The 23,331-nt window shown below is 42.0% G+C and overlaps 1 protein-coding gene and 1 long non-coding RNA gene across 2 annotated transcripts in view; one reads left to right on the top strand and one right to left on the bottom strand.

Annotated features, from left to right (window-relative positions):
- The window catches only part of LOC101935303 (heparan-sulfate 6-O-sulfotransferase 3), a 370,963-nt gene extending 351,659 nt beyond the window's left edge, over positions 1-19,304 (top strand). The window contains exon 2 of the mRNA XM_065581046.1: positions 18,104-19,304. Within this exon, the coding sequence (XP_065437118.1) occupies positions 18,104-18,284 (181 nt within the window). The 3' untranslated portion in view covers positions 18,285-19,304. The remainder of the gene's footprint in view (positions 1-18,103) is intronic.
- Positions 12,180-13,644, bottom strand: LOC135980824 (uncharacterized). The gene is made up of 2 exons (XR_010597724.1): positions 13,347-13,644; positions 12,180-12,502 (listed from the first exon to the last, which is right to left on the bottom strand). It is a non-coding gene; the product is annotated as an uncharacterized LOC135980824 (long non-coding RNA).
- Positions 19,305-23,331: the final 4,027 nt, after the last annotated feature.

The following is a 23,331-nucleotide window of genomic DNA, read 5'->3' as shown; positions in this document are numbered from 1 at the left end:
AAAATTGCATTATTTATGCTCAAATATATTTTATTTTATAAAACAAAGCAAAAATACAAATTTAAAATCACTTGAACTAACAATTTCTAACTGGAAAGTGCGTATAAAGTAGTACAAAAATCAAATGCAAGAGTCAAAATTAAAAACAGTGTTCTACTTAAAAAGAAACTGTTTTTATGTAACGCACAAACACCAAACAAATTAGATTTTTACTAGGAAAATCTATTTTTATAAACAGAAATACAATTTTGGATTTAATGGGATTGGTGTTTCTGCGTTTTTCTATCACAAATTCGCTTAATATTAGGAATAATGCTGGAAAGTTGAATCCTCATGTCAGGCGCAGCATCAAGTCTATTCCTATATTTGGTTTTTGTTGCAGTATAATACGAAAATCCCATCTCACACAAATAAGTTGTAGCAAAAGGAAGGAGCACTCGAACTGCACATTTAGCCACATTAGGGTACTCTTCTATTAGGCTGCTCCAAAAATTATTCAGCTGGAAGATCCTTAAACTTTGGCTGTAATTACAAACGGATTTCGAACCCAAGCATTATCATCAATAGTTGTAGGAAAATATTCTAATAAAGAGGCCTGCAAGTCACGTAAGTGATGTAAAATGGTGCTAGAAACTTCTTCATGGACTGTAGAATTTATTTCATTCAGAAATTCATGTACTGTAGGGAAGCAGCAAAGTTATTCTGTTCTACAGAAGATGCCCAGAATTCCAGTTTCTTTTTTAACGACGAAATTTTATCCATTGTAGTAAAAATGGTCACATTCTTTCCTTGCAGCGACAGATTAATTTCATTTAATTTTGCAAAATATCTGCAAGATACGCAAGTCCCATTAGCCATAAGGAATTTGTCAGACAGTTATTAAATTTTCGTCCTGAATTATCTGAAGTGAAGAATACCAGTAGTTCACTACAAAGCTCAAAAAGCCTCACAAGCACTTTTCCTCTGGATAGCCACCTCACTTCCATATGTAAAAGAAGCACTTTGTGCTGACTACCCATTTCCTCACACAAAATTTTAAATAACCTGGATTGAAGTGGTCAAGATTTGACAAAATTAATAATTTGTACTGCTTCATCGAGCACAATTTTCAGATATGCTGGTATTTTTTTAACTGCAAGTGCTTGTCTGTGTAGAACACAATGGCTCTTAGTGCTTTCTGATGCCACACTTATGATTCGCGTTACAGCTCCCTTCATCTTCCCGATCATTGCCTGAGCACCATCAGTACATACATCAATACATTTTCCCCAATTAATTTCATGCTTTCTGATAAAATTGTTGATGCAGTTGAATATTTCTTCTCCAGTTGTGTTGCTTTGCAGAGATTCACATAACAGCAGGTCCTCTTCAATAATATTATTAAATCTATATCGGACAAATACTAGTAGCACAGCAGTCCTGAAATGTCAATGGACTCATCTAGCTGCAATGAATACTCATGGCAAATTTTCAGCTGGCAAACTAGCTCTTTTTCTATGTCATCGGCAAGATCTTTAATACGGCGTGCAACAGTATTATTTGACAACTGTACAGCATCAATTTTTTTACCAGACGGCTCACTCAACATGCACGTTACAATATTGTTCGCGCAAGGCTTGATAAGCGTTTCTCCAATAGTGTGAGCTTCTCCGGCAAATGCTATACGGTAACTTACTCGATAAGATGCCTCTGTTGCACTTTTGTTGTCTGTTTTAGCCATTTTAATCATCGAAAGTTTACAATTTCCAAGTGTCATGCTTCCTCTTGAAAAAACTTATATCTTTGTCTTTGTATTCAGCATTCTTGGTTTCCAAATGCCTATGAAGTTTAGCAGGAGCCAATGAACTGTTTGCTAATATTTTGTTGCACACGACGCACTGCTCACCAGGAACATCTTTATTTCCAACACACGTAAAACCAAAAGACAAATAACTTTAATCATACTTTCGTTTTGGTCTTTTAATACCTGCTGCTTCTTGTTTTTTGATCTACTTTGATGGAAATTCTTTCACCTTGGATAACTCATTAGTACTAACAGATTTTTCAGCAACAAAAGATTGCGATTGTTCATCCTCACTTTGAAGTGTCACAATATTTTGCTCGTTTGTTTCAGCCACAGTTGGCGTACCAGAAGAACTTGCTTTTCGTTTCAAAGTTCCTTCTTTTAGCCACAAATCCATGGTGATTAGGTTTAGTAACAATATTTAGAAATACTGATTTTTGTCAAATTTTGTTTGTCACAAATATTTATATTGTTTCGAGTGAAACTAGTTTAGTTGTGCTTATCGCACACACGGTAAAGACCCACAGGTTTGAACATGTTGAGTGAATATGTTATAGTCAACATGGCGTAAAGAGAATGGTGTGTGTATACCACTGCAGTTTGCGCAGCCTCGAGCGGAAGGGGTACAACGTCACTAACTGAAACGTGCCCGAAAGGAGTAGACGTCAACATGCTTGCGTGCCACGTTCTCTTTACGCCATGATATTCAATACGAGATCTATCAATAACCGGAAAAAGAGTTTTATGTTAAACTATACTCATTCAAAAAGAGTTGTAAACTACGTTTCAAATATGCCAAATTTAAAAAAATTTAAAGACTCTTTTTAAAAATTATGATTCTTTCACGGAACACCTATTCACATCATGTGGAACACCACTGTTCCGCGGAACACAGTTTGGGAAACACTGATCTAGACTGTTCACAGTGGTAGCAGATGACAGAACAAGGAGTAATGGTTTGAAATTGCAGTGGGGGAGGTTTAGGTTGGATATTAGGAAAATCTTTTTCACTAGAAGGGTGGTGAAGCACTGGGGAATAGGTTACCTAGGAAGGTGGTGGAATCTCCTTCCTTAGAGGTTTTTAAAGTCAGGCTTGACAAAGCCCTGGCTGGAATGATTTAGTTGGGGATTGGTCCTGTTTTGAGCAGGGGGTTGGACTAGATGACCTCCTGAGGTCACTTCCAACCCTGATATTCTATGAACTACAATATTTACATGGCAATGCAATGCACGGGGAGAAAAATTCTTAAAGGTATAGTGAAAAATAAACTCTGTTCACCAAGTTTCAGACTGTTGTATGTGTATGGTGCTTGCATTCTACATGTCTTCAGGCTGCAACTGAATGGATACTGACACAGTGTGCTAGCATGTATATTTTGCAAAACTTCTCTCCAACTTTGTCCTTGGGGATTCTGTCTTTGTAAAAAGCTAAGACTGCAAAAAAATTATAAGTGGTTTTAAAATGAAGATGGTGGGTACTGCACTCTTTGTTTCTGACTTATGACTCTGATCTAGCCTTTTACTCCTAGGCAAAACAACACTATAATCTGTCTTTTAAAGTACTTTAAAGACATCCAAAAGATGAGATTGTGTTTTTTTTCCAATGATCAGCTGTTACTTCCATTTAAGTCCTTGCATAGTTAATGTATGTTTGACAGGCTCTTACAGATTCTCATAGCAATGCTTATAACAAAATTATTATCCATCTGGCTGTCAGTTGAAAGTGGTTTTATACTATACCACTCTAGTTGTACCACACACCAACTAGAAGCTTGTGATTTTAGATGTCAGAAGTGGCTTTACTTTGTCAAATCCAGCAGCCAGTAACCGACTCTAATGATTGATAGATTTCACAGATTTCTTACTTGGAAGGAAGTTTGTTCATTTAGCAGAACTTACCCTTGCTCAAGTTTCTGTTAAGAAGGCAAAAGAGTGAAAGATTTCGACATATTAAAAAAAACCTCATATTTTTTCTTTAAAAAGTGGTGGAGAGAGATCCATGTAGTAAATTTGAGAAGCATATGATACATTTTATATATCATGTAAATCCTCAAGTTTTCGTGCACCTGACCTGTTTTTTCCCAACTAATCAATTTCCCTTGGGACATACTGTAACATTCCATACTTCTGAGCATCTTCAAACAGCTGCCAGTTTTAAAGCAACAGGTTAGAGACATATTTTATCCTATTATCCCCAAATTACACTGACCCAAGGCCCAAAACAGGTAATATTAGTCCTCCATCAGTAAATGGTTTAAATTCTGTTATCACATGATCTTGCTAGGCTAAAAATGGGAACCTTAGATCACCAGAAATGGAAGAATCCCAGCTTTCCATTGGTGGAAACACTGCTTGTAAAGACTGGAGACACTGGAACTTAAAAATATGACATTTGGGGGCATAGTAAAGCTACTTTTTTCATGGTTATAAGTTCTTATGGCTCCCTCTGAGCAATGTACAGTTGGACCCCAGGTAACTAAGAGAGTGAGATTTACAGCTGAAAGGATGCAAAAGTAGTTCACAACATTTCTGTAGCATATATAGACTATATGATAGTGTAATAAAGGTTTTCATTGGTACTTTTTTGGGATGACATGCATTACTGGCTTTATTTGTGAAAATTGCACTTATCCCAAACATATTTATTACATATAACAAGAAAATGGAAGGGTTTTTTTCTTGGTGAATCAGCTTTCAATTTTGTTGGTGAGCATGGATTTAGACTTTGTCTTATATATATATATAAGACATATATATATATGAATCTGTATTGAAAATAGTATGGAGCTGAAGAAGAAGTGAAAAGGATGTCAATGCTTACGTCACTGGTGAAGCTTATGGAATATTGGAAAGGGGAGAGAATTGTGATAGGAGACAAAAGCGGTGCAGAGCTTTGAAAATAAGAACAAAAGTTTGAACTTGGTGTGCTGTATTGGGCAAATTACTCTGTGAAGCAGTTTACTGTTTCAGAGTAGCAGCCATGTTAGTCTGTATCCGCAAAAAGAACACATCACTGTAGTATGGGTGCTTGTCCTTGAATAGATATGTGGACAGAGTTGGCATCGGGCTTTGTTACAAGGATAGGTTCCTGGGTCAGTGTTTTTTTTCACTTCAGCAGGTGGGAATTGAAATTTTAAGAATGCTTGATAGAGATCTTGTAGGACAAGCACCTACAAGATCTCTATCAAGCATTCTTAAAACTACAATACCCACCTGCTGAAGTGAAAGAACAGATTGACAGAGCCAGACGAGTACCCAGAAGTCACCTCCTACAAGACAGGCCCAACAAAGAAAATAACAGAACACCACTAGCTGTCACCTTCAGCCCCCAACTAAAACCTCTCCAGCGCATCATCAGAGATCTACAACCTATCCTGAAAGATGATCCTTTACTCTCACAGATCTTGGGAGACAGACCTGTCCTCGCTTACAGACAACCCCCGAACCTAAAGCAAATACTCACCAGCAACCACACATCACTGAACAAAACCACTGACCCAGAAACCTATCCTTGTAACAAAGCCCAATGCCAACTCTGTCCACATATCTATTCAAGTGACATCATCATAGGACCTAATCACATCAGCCATACCATCAGGGGCTCATTCACCTGCACATCTACCAATGTGATATATGCCATCATGTGCCAGCAATGCCCCTCTGCCATGTACATTGGCCAAACCGGACAGTCTCTACGCAAAAGAATTAATGGACACAAATCTGACATCAGGAATCATAATACTCAAAAACCAGTGGGAGAACACTTTAACCTGTCTGGCCATTCAATGACAGACCTGCGGGTGGCTATCTTACAACAGAAAAACTTCAAAAACAGACTCCAAGGAGGGACTGCTGAGCTGGAATTGATATGCAAACTAGATACGATCAACTCAGGATTGAATATGGACTGGGAATGGCTGAGCCATTACAAACATTGAATCTATCTCCCCTTATAAGTATTCTCACACTTCTTATCAAACTGTCTGTACTGGGCTAGCTTGATTATCACTTCAAAAAAAAATTTTCTCTTACTTAATTGGCCTCTCAAAGTTGGTAAGACAACTCCCACCTGTTCATGCTCTCTGTATGTGTGTGTATATATATATCTCCTCAATATATGTCCCATTCTATATGCATCCGAAGAAGTGGGCTGTAGTCCACGAAAGCTTATGCTCTAATAAATTTGTTAGTCTCTAAGGTTCCACAAGTACTCCTGTTCAGTTTACTGTTTGACTTTTTGTGTTTTCAGGGGCTTGACTCATAGATTGTCAGATGCTCTTTTTTAACCATTATTTATTTATAGATCTATTTGGCATGTTGCTTTCTTCATTTCATGAATTACTGTGCCAACATTTTAGGACCTATTTATAAATTAATAATTACTTTAGTCACTAGAAAATAATTATAGAGCTAAGAATATTTGAAACAATGAATGCTTTTGTGTGGTTTTCTACCCTTTTTCATTAAAGCATGACAGCTCATATTTACCATTTTCATCATGAGAACCTTGTGAAATTTGTCAGCTTTGACTTGGGCTCTAATTATAATTTTTTCGGATGGTTAAAGTTTCTTTGATTGTTCGGTTATGCTTGCTGCAATTTTAAAACGGCAAACTTTTTCCTTTTTCCTACTGTGACTATTTCTGTGACCTTATAATACTAGTTTATATTATTTTACCCTTTCTCTTGCTGAAGTAAACATAAAGATACAGAGTATGAAAAACAAACATACTGCTGAATGAAGTGGTGTAGTGGTTTTAGTCCCAGGATGTTAGAGAGACAAGGTGGATGGAGTTCATATCATTTATTGGACCAACTTTTGTTGGTGAGAAAGACACAGAGATTACACAGAGCTCTTCTTCAGATCTGGGGAATGTACTCAGTGTCACAGCTAAATACGAGGTGGAACAAATTGTTTAGCATAATCAGTTAATATATATTTCAAGGCAGCATTCAAGGTGAAGTTAGTTGCCTATTAAAACCCCCAGACTGGTGACTATTACAAATTTAAAACAGTGCTGATTATTTTCAATCAAGGTATTTAAATGTCTCTGCCATATTTTTAGTATGGGTGCTGTAAATGTTGACAGAAACTTATTATATTTACAATTACATACAAAAACTATGTTCAAGGAACATTATTAAAGTTCCAAAGTCAAGCAGGCAGCCCTGCCTCATTCACTGCACAGAATGGATGGTGCTCACTTAATGAGCAGCCATTCAATATTTTGTTTTCTCCTCATCGTTCAATGGCATACTTTATGACACACTATTCAAACCTCACTCTGAAGACAGAATTTTAATTTCTTGTGAGCTTTTCTGTGGCACTTATCACAATAATATCTGAGTGCTTCACAAACATGAATTAATCTTCACAAAACCCCTGTGAAGTGAGGGGGTGGTATGATCCCTTTTTAATGATAGGAAGCTTGAGCACAGAGAAATTAAGTTAAATATTTCAAACATACAAGGGGACTGAATTAAGGTTGCATAGGAAACCTTTATTTTGGTATTTCCTAACTTCTGAGTGCTTGACTTTGCAACCTTAATAATGTTCTTTTATCATATGTTTGCATGTGTAATTCCCTGGGCTTTTCAAAAAGTAAACTGAAAAAAACAGAAATTCCATCATGTGGTTTCTTATCAACACACATGTGGTTCATCACCAGGGCAGAGCCTTTAGATTCATTGTGCAGACCTTTCCTACTTGAGCTACCTGAGTAATTGATAGCACCAGTCATAAGGTGTCATCTTCTACATGTGGACCAGCAGTAGAGGGGGGTGAAATTCATGCTTTGCCAGCGGGTTTCACAGCTTTTTGCTGACAGCAGAGGAATGGTGAAACTCGGGGATCATGGGTTTCATCAGGGGAGTGTGATCTATTAGTCAAAATACTCTGTTTCTCCCCACCTTCTCCAACCTGTTCCTTTCCCAGTCCTGTCTCTTCGCCACCACTGGCTCCTTGTCCCAGTCCTAGTCTCTTTGCTGGCTTATTCGCCCCATCTAGGCTCACTGTCCGAGCCCCAATCTCACTCTCGACTCCTAATCTCTCCCCCTCCCATACTCAGTCTCAGTCTCAATCTCTGGGCTCCTCTTCTGATTTCAGTCTTCCCACCAGCCCCTCCCTGTCTCCTTTTTCAAGTCTCTGTCATTCCTGGCTCCTCAAGAAAGAGATCTTGGAGTCATTGTGGATAGTTCTCTGAAAACATCCACTCAATGTGCAGCGGCAGTTAAAAAAGCGAACAGAATGCTGGGAATAATTAAGAAAGGGATAGATATCATGTTGCATCTATATAAATCCATGGTATGCCCACATCTTCAATACTGTGTGCAGATGTGGTTGCCCCATTTAAAAAAAGATATATTGGAATTGGAAAAGGTTCAGAAAAGGGCAACAAAAATGATTAGGGGTATGGAACGGCTTCCGTACGAGGAGAGATTAATAAGACTGGGACTTTTCAGTTTGGAAAAGAGACGGCTAAGGGGAGATACGATTAAAGTCTATAAAATCATGACTAGTGTAGAGAAAGTAGATAAGGAAGTGTTGTTTACTCCTTCTCATAACACAAGAACTAGGGGTCACCAAATGAAATTAATAGGCAGCAGGTTTAAAACAAATAAAAGGAAGTATTTCTTCACACAGTCAACCTGTGGAACTCCTTGCCAGAGGATGTTGTGAAGGCCAAGACCATAACAGGGTTCAAAAAAGAACTAGATAAATTCATGGAGGATAGGTCCATCAATGGCTATTAGCCAGGATGGGCAGGAAAGGTGTCCCTAGCCTCTGTTTGCCAGAAGCTGGGAATGAGCGACTGGGGATTGATCACTTGACGATTACCTGTTCTGTTCATTCCTTCTGGGGCACCTGGCACTGGCCACTGTTGGAAGACAGGATACTGGGCTAGATGGACCTTTGGTCTGACCCAGTAGGGCCATTCTTATGTTCTTATCTCAGTCTCTTTTCCCAGCCACTCCAGGTCCTTGTTTGATCTGGCTCCCCTCCCTTCTGCCCCCATTACTCCCATACTTTTTATTTAGCCCCAGTGTCCTTGTCCAGCCAGTCCCAGTTTCCCAACCTCCCCTTGGTATCTCGTCTGATCTCAATGTTATCCCTCCAGACAATCGGCTCACAGTTCCCCTTCACCCGTTTCCCTCATCAGCTCCCAATCTCAGCCCCCAACCCTCTGCTTCCTGTTCCAGTCTCCTTGGCCAAGCAGTCCCAGTTTCTCTTCCTCCATCTCTAGTCTTAATCTCCCCAGACTCTTTGCTCCAATCTACTCCTTTCCCTTCTCCCTGTCCCCTCTGCATTCAATCAGATGGCTGCCTGGGTGCCAGAAGAGAGTGTCGTTCAGAGCCCACGAGAGACATGCTGCTTGTGCTTAATGTTGGTGCCCAGCCCCACCCTTGCCTGGAGCAGCCATTACAGGGAAACTCTGGCTTTGCCCCTGCAGCCCTGGGCTGGAGGGAGCATGCTCCATCATTCCGTGTGGATGGCACAAGTGCACTCTGGTCACCACTTGTAGCTGTGAAAGGTTCAAGCATGATCAGAGAGGATGGAATCTTTGGTAATAATTGCTGCTAAACTCAAAGAAATCCATACAGGCCATGTGCAAACTACAATTGTTCAAAGGCTTATATCTTGGCCAAATGTGGGTTAATTTCCACTGGGATTGTGAAAAGTAGATCCCTGACACACATGCCACACACCTGCCAAATTTGAAGTCCCTGCACCAATGCCTGGGGACATTACAGCTTTTCAAAAAAGGATGGACAGAATTTTTAACATGGGAAAACAATGTATTTTCCCCTAGCCCAATTCTCAGAAGCAACTGAACTGTTTGAGCTGAAATTTATCCAAAAGATTCAGCTTGAGGCAGACACCTTACCTGGAATATTTCAGCCTGACTGGTTAAAATTTGGCAAAGTTGTAAGCAAATGAAAATAGAATCTTACAAGAGTTGGGCAACCTTAATAATAGGCAATGCTATCAGCACCACCTATAATGCAGGTGTATTTGGGACACTGTAGCAGTTTAGCATGCAGCACTGACATAGCAAAATACAGCAACAATCAATTACAATAAATAATTTCTAATAATTAAAGCTTACTTTAGGTTTATTCAAAACTGACAATCTTACGTTCAGCAATCTTATATGCGAACTGGAAAGCTGTATAAATAAAAACAATTAACAAACTGCTCGTTTCCAAATCATGGTTTATATAGAGTCTAGTACGATATTGTTTGTGCCTGTAGGCGTTACTGTGATGCATGGTGTAACTCCATGTTACCCACAGTCTGTGTAATCAAAACTCTCAGCTAAATGTGTGTCATTTCCCCACCATGCACTGCTCCTCCAAATGTCCAAAACCTTGGTTCTTCTTCAAGAGATGTCCCTGTGGGTGCTCCACTCTAGGTGTTGGTGCGTCCCTGCGCCTTCACTCGGAGATTTTTCGTAGCAGTACTCGTACTGGCCACACATGCGCAGAGGCTGCGCCCCCCCCCCCCATCCCGTCGCAATGAGTCTAGGATAATAGACTCACTGCGTGGCCAATCTCCTCAGTTCCTTCTCTACCGTCCCCGGCCTGAGACGGAGCTCAACAGACTCGTTAGGAAATCCCTCACTTTGTTACAATTACCTGTTCTAGTAGTTAGTTTGTTGTCAGTTCTTGTTAGTGTAGCTCATTAGTTCTTTTATCTGTTTAAAAAAAAAAATTCTCTCAGCCGCAGCCGCTTCTACCATGCCTGGCTCCACAGGCTTTAAGCGCTGCGCTACGTGTAAGGACGCTATTCCGCTCTCTGATGGCCACTCTCATTGTATAAAATGCCTGGGGGAAACACAAATTCCCCAAAAATGTGCCCACTGTACCAAACTCAGTTCCAGGGCACGAAAGGACAGGGAGCTTAAACTGAAACTGCTCCTCCTGCAGAAGTCTATCGGGTCAGTTTCAGACCCAGGCGCCGACTACAGCTCTACTGCCCGCCACAGCCCCCCTGCTTCAAAAAAACTGAAGAAAGCTACAAAAAAGGGACAGCCCTCTCCAACAAAGAAGTTGGTGAGGCACAAAAGTGCCTCAGGCAGGTCAACAGTTTCCCTGCCTGTGTTTTCTCTCCTCAGCACTTTTGAAGAGCCGGGCTCCTCAGGCACCGCACGAAAGCCGCCTCAGGCTGCGGCGGCGGCACGAAGCTCCGGTGCCGAGGCTTCAGGCTTTCAGTTGCCTGCCTCGTTTATGGCACCGTTCGGCACCGAGACAGACACGGTGCCGACATTTCCAGCCTTGCCTGACCCTCTGCGGGCTGATGTTGCCCCCCGACACCTACCACGGCACCGGCAAGCGCGGCACAGGCTGACAGGGAGATCAAAGGAAAAACCTCTGCTCAGAGGAATGTTCCCTCAGGGCAACCTCCTCCTCCGCAGCTTTCACCTCACGCAGGAGCCTCACCTTTTCAATTCACTCAGACAGCAGATCTATTGGTCTCACCTATTCTGCAGTCTCCCCTGATAAATGCCTGTTTTTCTCCAATGCTGGACTCTGGATCAGAACAACCTTCCTCCAGTGAGGAGGAAACTGATCCACAGGCAGTTTTTTCTCCTTATCAAGACTCCCAGACCCAGATCAACAGGGGTTACAAAAAAACTACCTCAGCCTGTTCTCAGTATCCTGCCCCATGGGGAGTGAACCCTTGGATGGCACCACCTATGCCCTACCCACCACCTTGGCAATGTTGGGCACCATGGGCATCGTACCCCCGAGAACACATGCGCTACGGCACTTCTACCAGGCGCAACACCGGTTTAGCACTGCCTCGTGACGGACCTGCCAGTGACATAAGATACCAGGCAGCACCGTCACACTCCCAGGAGCAACTGAGTCCTGCTCCTATTCCAGCAGAGTCCGACGTAACGCCTGAGGAAGCCTTACTTCCCCTTCCTCCAACCCCGTCGGATGACTATGCCAAATTCCAAGACCTCTTTAAAAGAGCTGCAGGTGACTTGAAAATTAACTTAGAGGAAGTCACTTAACAACAGCATGAACTAACAGACATTTTGCAGCCCTCTTCTTCCTCTAGAGTGGCATTACCAATCAACATAGCCCTTTTAGAACCCGCTAAATCCATCTGGCAGAATCCAGCCACTAGCCTACCTACCTGTAAACAAGCGGACAGGAAGTACTTCATTCCTTCAAAGGGCTCTGAATTCCTTTTTACCCATCCGGCGCCAAACTCATTGGTAGTGGATGCAGCAAACCAGAGGGCCAAACAACGCCCGCTCCACCCCAGCCAACAAGGACAGTAAACGCCTGGACCTCTTGGGCCGTAAAGTATATGCATCCTCGATGCTACAATTTCGCATAGCTAATTATGCAGTCCTTGCAAAATATGACCACAAAAACTATAATAAATTCATGGATTTTATTGATCACATCCCAGAACAGAAGAAACAACAATTCACAGCTCTGGTTTCCGAGGGACAAACCATATCACGCACCGCTCTCCAAGCGGCCCTCGATGTAGCTAACACTGCAGCAAGGTCGACCGCCACAGCAGTGGTCATGCGACGGGGTTCATGGCTCTCTTCCTCCTTCTTCCCTCGAGAGGTCCAGAGCACCATTGAAGATCTTCCCTTCGACGGGGAAAAACTTTTTGCCTCCACCACAAACAACATGCTGCATTCGATGAAGGACGCAAGAGCAACCCTCCGGTCCCTAGGCCTCCAGCCACCTGCAACCAGAAGACGACAATATAGATATCAACCTTATCACCGACCACGCTACCTCACATTTTCACAACACTCCTATAGACCACAGGAACAACAACAGCAACAACAACGCCAAAGACCAAGATTCCAGCGTCGTCGTCCTAATTCTACAGGGGCGCTGCAACCCCCTCCAACTAATAGGCAGATTTGAAGCATTGGTTGAGGGTTTAGAAAACAGCGTTCCCACTTCAGCCGGCATACCTATCTTTGGACACCGCCTATGACCATTCTCTCATCAATGGCAGAAAATTACATCCGACAAATGGGTCATAGAGGTAGTTACAATTGGATACGCCATCCCCTTCCTCTCCCTCCCACCCACCCACCCACCCACCCTCCCCGTCCCTCTTCAGGGACCCATCTCACGAGCAACTACTCTTCCAAGAAGTGCAGCATCTCCTTCAACTGGGAGCAGTAGAAACTGTGCCAGAACGACACAGAGGGAAGGGTTTTTACTCCCATTATTTCTTAACAGAGAAGAAAAATGGGGGATGGCAACCAATCCTCGACCTCAGGCGGCTCAACAAATTTGTCAAAAAGCAAAAGTTCAAGATGGTCACTCTCATCACTATAATCCCAGTGCTGGAGCAGGGCGACTGGTTTTCAGCCCTCGACCTACAGGATGCCTATTTTCATGTGACTATACACCCGTCCCACAGACGATTCCTACGCTTTACTCTCGGCTCCACACATTTCCAATACAGGGTTCTCCCTTTCGGACTGTCCACGGCCCCCCGTGTTTTTTCCAAGATCCTAGCCGTAGTTACAGCCTACCTCAGAAAACAAGGGGTCGTAATATTTCCTTACCTAGACGATTGCCTCCTCAAAGCTTCAACGTTCGACGAAGCTCTCCGATCCATACGGCTTATCATCGATTGTTTCCTATCTTTAGGCCTGCAAGTAAACAAAAACAAATCCACATTATACCCCACCCAACATCTGGAGTTCATAGGGGCATACCTCGACTCCCGGACGGGGTTGGCATCTCTCCCACCAGCCCGCTTCAATTCTATAAGTCAACTAGCCACAAAGATTCGCAACAGTCCCCAGGTGACTGTCCGGGACTGCCTACAAATACTAGGTCACATGGCCTCGTGCACCTCCGTCATTCAAAATGCACGTCTATATATGAGGTGCTTCCAAGCGTGGTTGGCCACAGTGTACAGACCGAATGTGCACCCTCTAAACAAGACTCTCTCCATACCTGCCCGAGTCAAAGATTCTCTACAGTGGTGGACAATTAGGGTGACCAGATGTCCCGATTTTATAGGGACAGTCCCGATTTTTGGGTCTTTTTCTTATATAGGTTTCTATTACCCCCCCCACACACACACATCACCTGTCCCGATTTTTCACACTTGCTGTCTGGTCACCCTATGGACAATTCACTCCAACCTCTGCTCTGGAGTCCCCTTTCTTCAGCAGGCTCCATCCCTCATACTGACGACCGATGCATCTCTGACAGGATGGGGTGCACACATGTCTCACCACACAGCCCAGGGGCTTTGGTCTTCAACCATATAAATGTCCTAGAATTTCGAGCCATTCGCAATGCTTGCCGTCAATTCCTACCACTGATCAAGAACCAACACGTACGCATAATGACAGACAATATTGCATGCATGTTCTACGTGAACAGGCAGGGGGGAGCTCGATCCCAGTCTCTGTGCACAGAGGCTATGAAACTCTGGAACTGGTGCATTGCGAACAACATCCGGGTATCAGCGGCCTATCTTCCTGGAGTGATGAATACCACAGCGGACGAACTAAGCAGACGTTTCCCATGGGATCACGAATGGGAATTAAACGAGCACACCATTCACAACATATTCCGCATTTGGGGCTACCCAGCAATAGACCTCTTTGCAACTGCAAAAAACAAGAAATGTCCCAATTTTTGCTCCAGAGCAGGGCTAGGCAAACATTCCCTGGGAGACGCATTCATGATCCCATGGCACCAAAACTTACTGTATGCGTTTCCCCCGATACCGGTTCTGAACAGGGTCCTGATAAAAATACGAACAGATGGAGCCAAGGTGATCCTAATTGCCCCATCATGGCCCCGATACCGGTTCTGAACAGGGTCCTGATAAAAATACGAACAGATGGAGCCAAGGTGATCCTAATTGCCCCATCATGGCCCAGACAGCCCTGGTTTCCGTTTCTCACCAAAATGTCCATTCGACCACCAAATCCCCTTGCCTCTCATTCCGAAACTCCTATCACAACAACACGGCCGTTTTCTCCACCCCAACTTATCCATGCTCCACCTCAAAGCATGGTTCCTACATGGTTCTCCCAAAATGAACTAGATTGTTCTGAACAAGTCCAAAGAGTGCTCTTGCATAGCAGAACACAATCTACTCGCACCACCTATCTATGTAAGTGGAAACGATTCACACACTGGTGTTCAACTAAACAACTTAGTCCCATGTCAGCACCTCTTCCGCTCATACTTGACTACCTATTGGACCTTAAGCAATCCGGCCTTTCTTCCAGTTCCATCAGGGTCCATTTAGCTGCTATTACAACTTTTCATGACAAAATTGATGGTACTTCTGTATTTGCTCATCCTATCACCAAGTGCTTCCTCAAGGGACTCCAAACCCTATACCCAGACATAAAACCACCCACCACCCCGTGGGACCTTCATCTAGTTCTCTCTGGCCTAACCCAACAACCATTTGAACCCCTAGCCACGTGTTCCCTTTTACACCTTTCGATGAAAACAGCATTTTTAGTGGCAATTACCTCCGCCAGGCGGACAGGAGAAATAGCAGCTCTTATGGCAGACCCACCATATACGATATTTTTCAAAGACAAGGTTACCCTCAGGTTACACCCCAATTTTCTTCCTAAGATACACTCCTCATTCCACATTAATGAGCCGATTCACTTACCAACCTTTTTCCCGAAGCCACATGCGAACTCGTTCGAAGCCTCAATGCATACACTAGACGTACGCAGGGCCTTGTCCTTCTATTTGGATAGAACCAAACCTTTTAGAAATTCTTCCAGACTTTTTGTTTCCATCGCAGAGCCTTCCAGAGGTACACCTATTTCTACCCAGAGACTTTCAAACTGGATTTCTCAGTGCATCCGGTTGTGCTATCAGATGAAGAAAGTTACACCTCCAGACGGCATCAGAACACACTCCACTAGATCTATGGCTGCCTCTGTAGCATTCTTACGCAAAGTTCCCCTGGCTGATATCTGTAAAGCAGCTACCTGGTCCTCTGAGCACACATTTGTTAAACACTATGCCCTTACTCAAGGCCCTCTATCTGATATACGTTTGGGCAGGGCTGTACTATCAACGGCGTTCCTATCAGATCCGAAGTCCCTACCTCCTTAAGATACACGGCTTTTAAGTCACCTAGAGTGGAGCACCCACAGGGACATCTCTCGAAGAAGAGGAGGTTACTCACCCTGTGCAGTAACTGACGTTCTTCGAGATGAGTGTCCCTGTGGGTGCTCCACTACCCACCCTCCTCCCCTCTACTTCGGAGTAGCCTCCGTTGTAGAGACGGAACTGAGGAGATTGGCCACGCATGCGCACTATTATCCTAGACTCACTGCGGGGGGGGGGGCAGCCTTTGCGCATGTGTGGCCAGTACGAGTACTGCTACGAAAAATCTCCGAGTGAAGGCGCAGGGACGCACCAACACCTAGAGTGGAGCACCCACAGGGACACTCATCTCGAAGAACGTCAGTTACTGCACAGGGTGAGTAACCTCCTCTTTAGCAGAGAACTTCAGATGTCTCCAGAACCCCTCAGCTAAACCTGTTTTCCAGATGTAGACAGTGCTACTATTTTCTGCAACCTTGTAAGAAAACGATCTTAAAAGGGCTAGACAATGTGGTAATAAGAGCCCCAACATTCAATAATCACTGGTGGTCTCAACCTCATTAACCCCAGTGGAGCTGCACTAGTGCAAGAGCAATGGTGAAAGATTGCAGAAATGGGTCTCTACATGAGAAAATAATAGATTGCTGAACATAGATTATAAATCTAAAGGAACCATTGTGATCAGCTCGTCTGACCTCCTGAATAACACAGGCGATAGGACTTGCCTGAAATAATTCATCTTTGAAATAGATGAATGAATGAAATGAATTGGTCTAGCTTCAACATCCAGCTGTTGGACCTTGTTATACTATTGTCTGCTAGATTGAGGAGCCCTCTATCAAATTTATGTTTCCTGTGTAGGGGTATTTATAAACTGTAATCAAGTCATCCCCTTAGCTTTCTCTTTGTTAAGCTGAATAGCTTGAGCTTCTTGAGTCTTTCCATATAAGGCATGTTTTCCTTAATCCTTTAATCATTTCCCTGGCTCTTCTGTGAACCTGCTCCCATTTATCAACATCCTTCTTGAATTGTGGACATCAAAACTGGAGACAGTATTCTAGCAGTGGTCACACCAATGCCAAAAACAGAGGTAATATAACTTCCCTACACCTACTTAAGATTCCCCTGTTTATCGTTTACCAAGCGATCTAGATCACTCTATATCAGTGATCTGTACTCTTCAGTATTTATCACTCACCCAATCTTTGTGTCATCTGCAAACTTTATCAGTAATGATTTTATGTTTTCCTCCAGGTCATTAATAAAACTGTTAAATAATGTAGGCCCAAAAACCAATTTCTGTGGGACACCTGCTCCATGATGATTTCCCATTTAGAATTACATTTTCAGACTTGTCAGCCAGTTTTTAATCCATTTAATGTTTATTTTGTATCATTCTGTTTTTTTTTAATCAAAATGTTTTGTGTACCAAATCAAATGCCTTATAGATGTCTAAATTTATTACAAAATACTATTACCTTTATCAACCAAACCTCATCAAAAGAAGATCTCAAGTTAGTTTGTAAGGATCTATTTTCAATAACCCTATGTTGATTGGCATAAATTATACACCTCTACCCCGATATAACGCTGACCTCGGGAGCCAAAAATCTTACCGCATTATAGGTGAAACTGCGTTGTATCGAACTTGCTTTGATCTGCCAGAGTGCACAGCCCCGTCCCCCCTGGAGCACTGCTTTACCATGTTATATCCAAATTTGTGTTATATCGGGTCGTGTTATATCAGGGTAGAGGTGTATTACCCTCCTTTAATTCTTTATTAATTAAGGCCCATATCGGCCATTCCATTATATTAATGTCAGGCCAACAGACTTATAATTATCTGAGTCACCCTAAATTAACCTTTTTAAATATTAGCACAACATTAGTTTTCTTCCAGTCTTTTGGAATTCTTGGAAAGTACAGGAGTTATTGAAAATCAATATTAATAATCCACCAAGTTCCTTGGCCAGCTCTTTTAAAATTCTCGGATGCAAGTTATCTGGATCTGCTGACTTAAAAATGTCCAATTTTAGTAGCTGCTGTTTAACATCTTCCTGAGTTGTGATTGGGATGGAAAGTATTTCATGATATGATGACATCATGTGTTTTTTTCCCAAATATACAGCAGAAATATTTATTAAACATTTCTGCCTTTTCTGCATTATTATTGACAGTTTTCCACATTCCATCATTTGTGTTTTTATATACCCAGAATCCAGCAAGCTATGATTGTGTCCGACACTAATTTGATGGATTGTCCTCAGAGAAAAAGAAGCAAGGGAAGTGAAAATAGGAACATGGTGGAGTCCCATTTCCTCCTCCTTTATGGAAAAGGTATCAAAGGGTCACACAACAGGATGATAGAAACAGTGGCATCCTTACATACGTTATAACATTAGAAGGCAGTTATTACAGCAGTCTATGGACTCAACTTCACTTACTGTACTTTACAACAGGACATTTGCTATGCTAAAGGCAAAAGATTACTAGTGTAATGTTTGTCCAGTGGTCTCCCACTATTAGATAAATATGCATGCAAAGCTCTCATTTTGTTTGATGGATGCTTATGCACTGGTGTCAAAGTTCCTCGCTGTATCATTATGCAGTATATGCATTGTGATTAACTGACAGAATAATCTTGTTCCATGTTTCAGCTAGTCAGAAACTAACCTGTACATAAAATTATAGTTGTTTGTAACGGGTGATATATATCCTAATTTTAACAGTACGGAAGGTTTTGATAAGATAAAATATTTTTGTAATATATTTATTATGAGAAGGGTCATTGATCCAGTAATCTGTTAACTATATTAAATTTAACATGCAACACTTTGGTTGGAAGATTTGAAAATTATTACTTTATTAGTACCAGCAGAGGCAGTTATAGAACATGCAAAGTCATGAATATTTGCGTCCTTATTCCTCAGTTTGAAAAATATACTTGTGATGCAGTTGACTTCCTAAATTAATTTTAGATAAGTAACATATTTTAAATTCATGATTCTGATGATACAAGCTAAAACTGCCTCTCAGTAGTATATTTTCCTGACATATGTATATGACATTATACAAAGTAAAGATTTAAAAGGTATAATCCAAAACCCTTTTCAAAATGTTTTACCTATATTACTCCTTGAACCTGGAAAATTAAAAAGATAGATCTTAAAAGTATCCAGAACAAACATCTGCATTTGGTAGAACCCATCATTTACTGACTGCATATATTTCAAATTATGCCAGTGTAGCTGGGATGTGGGAATAACTTGATATGAAAATGCATGTCTTTCCTTTAAGGAAAGTCATAAAAATCATTGCTATATAATATGTAATGTTTTTGAGGTTATGTGAGTGCTTGAATAATGTTTATATGGTGACAGCTGTGCATTTCAAGTTGAATATAGAAATACCTGTGTACTGGAAAGAAGTAGTTAAAAATCAAAAGAACTATAAATGTTCATCTGTGTTGTTCTCCATTTTTATTTGTTGAATTAACCCAGTGCAATATTCTAATGAATTATGGATTGGTGTTCCATCTGCTCATTGATTTTTCTATAAAAACTGAAAAAAGTTGCTGTTTCGGGTGTGGGAGAAAAAACAAAATATATATAGAAGAATATGATTTAGTATATCTTCCCATTAATTTTTGCTATGGTTACTAAGCCTCTCCATGCCCATTTTTTCAACACCATCCCCATTATGGTACTCTAGAGGTGTAAATGGATTCTGGGGAACAACCCTGAGATGAATGGGTTCCTTTCTGGCATACAGCTGCCTGGTTGTCCCTATGTTGAGTTCCTTCCCAGTATTCCCCTGTTTAGGAATCCTGAGGGTGGGAGAGGTGAAGTGCTGCACTGAGGCTATTCTCAGCTGATTGATAGGCCTACAGGTAGCCAGAGTGTAAATCGGAGTAGCTCTTAGGCTGCTCTAACTTTTGCTGAGGTCATTTAGGGCCCTGGCAGGATTGAGACTTTGAGAGGCACAAAGGTCGCTTAAAGATTCCTTTTCTCCCCCTCCCTCTTCCTCACCCTTTCTGTATTGAGTGCAGGAATGGAGAAATAGAAAATTAGTGTTTGTGTGTTGTAAGTGACTCTGATAATTAAGTTTTGTGCTTTGGTACAGTCACAGAAAAAATTTGAGCCTCTCAGCTTTTACATGCTTTTTTTTTTTTGTTCTCACTCCTCTCAGAATAAGTTGTATAATTTTATTAACTGATGTGTTCTGGGGAAAGTTTTTTTGATGAAATCAAGCAAACATTCCTAAATGCTATGTAAAGGGTATGAGATAGACCATAAGTCATGGCCTCAAGCAGTGGTCACCAACCGGTCGATCGCGATAGACTGGTCAATTCTGGAGACTCTCCCAGTCAATCGCGATCTCCGGTGGCTCAGCGAGGCTGTCGCTAAAGCAGGCTCCCTGCCTGCCCCGGCCCTGTCCCGGCTGCAAAGGATGGGCGGAACATGGTGCCCGAGTGGGCCGCTCCTCCTCAGCTTGTCCCCGCCTCTGCCTCCTCCTCCCCTCTGCGCCGCCTCCTGCCAGGGGAGGGGAGAAGGGAGCGGAGCGGCAGCCCGGGCTGAGCCGAACTTGTGCCGGGGCCAAGGCGAAGACCGAGGATGAGCAGGGCTGGGATCCAGCAGCAGCCCCAACCCCCAGCCACGGGAGCAGCGGTGATGGGAGATGAATCCACCTCGGGCCAGATCCGGAGTAAGGTAAGAATTGGGCCGGCCAGGCGGGAGGGTCCCTGGGACCCATCGGGGGAGCTTCTGCCTGCTGAAGCCTCAGAGGCTGCCGCCTCCCTCCCCAGCCCCGCACAGCGTGCCAGTGCCTGGAGTCTCCTTCTGCCTCCCCCCTGCAGGGGGCGAGCGACCTGGCAGAGAGGGGCAGCTTCTGTCCAGCAAGCCCAGCACCTTTTCCTTGGCTCCTCCAGCCCCAGAACTCTCTCTATTGCATGCCCTCCGGGCTCCCAGCTGGGCGCCCTCAGCACTGGGAAAACGCCAGCAGGGCTGGGTCCAGTGTGTATCTGAGCTCGTGGGGAGCGCTCTCACCCCAATGACTAGCGCCTTACCTACGGCAAGTACAGTAGTGCATTAGGAGCGTGACGTGAAAAATATTGTGTCATGTTGAGACACGGTCACTCAAATCACACTTACATGTGTGTTGTGTGCTGCTCTATCGGTGCCATTTGCGCTAATTTCCGTTTTGCATCTGTGCCAGTGGTTATAGGGCTAAAATGCCGGGACAAAAACGGAAACGACTTTCCGGTGCTGCCTACTGGCAACAAAGAGAGAAATGGCAAAAAGAATTAGAAAAACTATCTCGTACTTCAAAAAAGTATTTTAAACAAGTCGACAATCAAGGAGAAAGCTCTAAGCAATTAATTGAAGGTGATTATTCATCAACTGATGAAGACCGATCCAACCAAAGATTACCTTTATCAACTGATAAAGATGAACAACAATCTTACCAAAGATTATCTTCGCTAACTGATAAAGATGAACAGTCACAATCCATCCAAAGATTTACTACTTCAGCTGAAGAGTCCAGAAACAAAGAACTGTTATCTAAATCTAAAACTGAAAAACAATTATTGGAAGGTGTAGAGACTGACATAGGATCGGATCCAAGTACATGGCCGACAATAATTACTGATGCAATGCGAATGATTATTGTGAAAAAAGATCCTTCAAAACTAGATCCTACTTTGAATATCCATTTAATGAGTCGAATCGTTGATTTATGCCATCCAGTACGAAGAAAAAAATGAAAAATGGGGAACAAATTAATAGATCGTTGTTAGAGTATTCACAGACCAAACATGTAGTTTTTTGTTTTTGCTGCAAACTGTTCTGTAACTCAGACATTCTTCTGGCAACTGCAGGTTTTAATGACTGGCGAAATTTGCATCAGCATTTGAAAGAACATGAAACATCAAAAAATCATTTACGCTCATTGACAAATTGGATTGAGCTGTCAAACAGATTATGTTCCGGTACAACAATCGATGCGGTACAGCAATGTCAACTAAAGTCAGAAATTCTACATTGGCATGTGGTGTTGGAACGTTTACTGGCAATCATTAATTTCGTAGCCAAACAGTGCCTCGCATTCCGTGGATCCTCGGATATTTTATATGAGAATAACAATGGAAATTTCTTAAAATTGGTTGAGTTATTGGCAAAATTTGATAATGTTATGGCTGAGCATGTACGAAGAGTGAAAGATGGAGAGATTCACACCCATTATTTGGGAAAAAATACACAAAATGAGATGATAGAATTAATTTCTAATGGAGTGCATAATGACATTTTATCGAATTTAAAACATGACAAATATTACTCAATTATAGTTGATTGTACTCAAGATCTGAGCAAAACCGAGCAAATGTCAATAGTTTTACAATTTCTGAAAATTGATGAAAATGCAGAAATGAAAATTTGTGAACACTTTCTAGAATTTATACCAGTGAATGAAACTACTGGGAAAGCCCTCACAGATGTAATTCTACTGAGATTGGAACACTGTGGAATACCTTTAGAAAATATGTGTGGCCAAGGGTACGATAACGGCTCAAACATGCGAGGACGCCATGCAGGTGTACAGCAAAGAATATTGAATTTAAACAATTGATCTTTTTTCATTCCTTGCCATGCGCATTCGCTCAATCTGGTTGTCAGTGATGCCGCCAAATCATCTAAAGATGCCGTTTCATATTTTACCACAGTGCAAGCAATTTACAACTTTTTTAGTGCTTCCACACACCGTTGGGCAGTCTTGAAGAAGCATCTTGAACAAAAAACTCACACTTAAACCTCTAAGTCAAAGTAGATGGGAAAGTAGGATAGACGCTATTAAGCCATTCAATATTCATCAGGAGAGATTTACGATGCACTATTCGAAATAAGCCAGGACTTGTCGTATGATCCTTCATTTCGACATGAAGCTGAAACATTGGCTCAGAAAATGATGCCATTTCAGTTTTCATGTTGCATGGTTATTTGGCATAATATTCTAAATCAAATTAATTTGACCAGCAAAGTTATGCAGAACATAACCATAGACATATCCGAGGCAAAGACGATTTTGAATAAAATGCTGTAATATTTTTAAAAATACCATTCAAATGAAGGATTTGAAGAAACTGTCAAAGAAGCAACAACAGTAGCAGAGGATCTTGATTTTGAACCAACGTTTGCACCTCAACAATTCATTTGTTCTCGGAAAAAAACAAGACCGTTTTGTTATGAGGCTCATGATGATCCTATTCTCGAGCCAAACGAAAGGTTTAAAGTTGAATGTTTCTATGATATTTTGGATGTAGCTATAACTTCCATTGAAGAAAGATTTTGTCAGTTGCATGGTCATTGTGAAACTTTTGAATTTTTATACGATATTGGAAATATTAAAAATTGGTTTTCCAAAGAAGACCTCATGAAGCACTGCCAA

Source organism: Chrysemys picta, chromosome 1, assembly GCF_011386835.1.
Source record: "Chrysemys picta bellii isolate R12L10 chromosome 1, ASM1138683v2, whole genome shotgun sequence".
Taxonomy (NCBI): domain Eukaryota; kingdom Metazoa; phylum Chordata; order Testudines; family Emydidae; genus Chrysemys; species Chrysemys picta.
The sequence above is the reverse complement of the archived record's forward strand: the minus strand, read 5'-3'. Positions and strand labels throughout refer to the sequence as shown.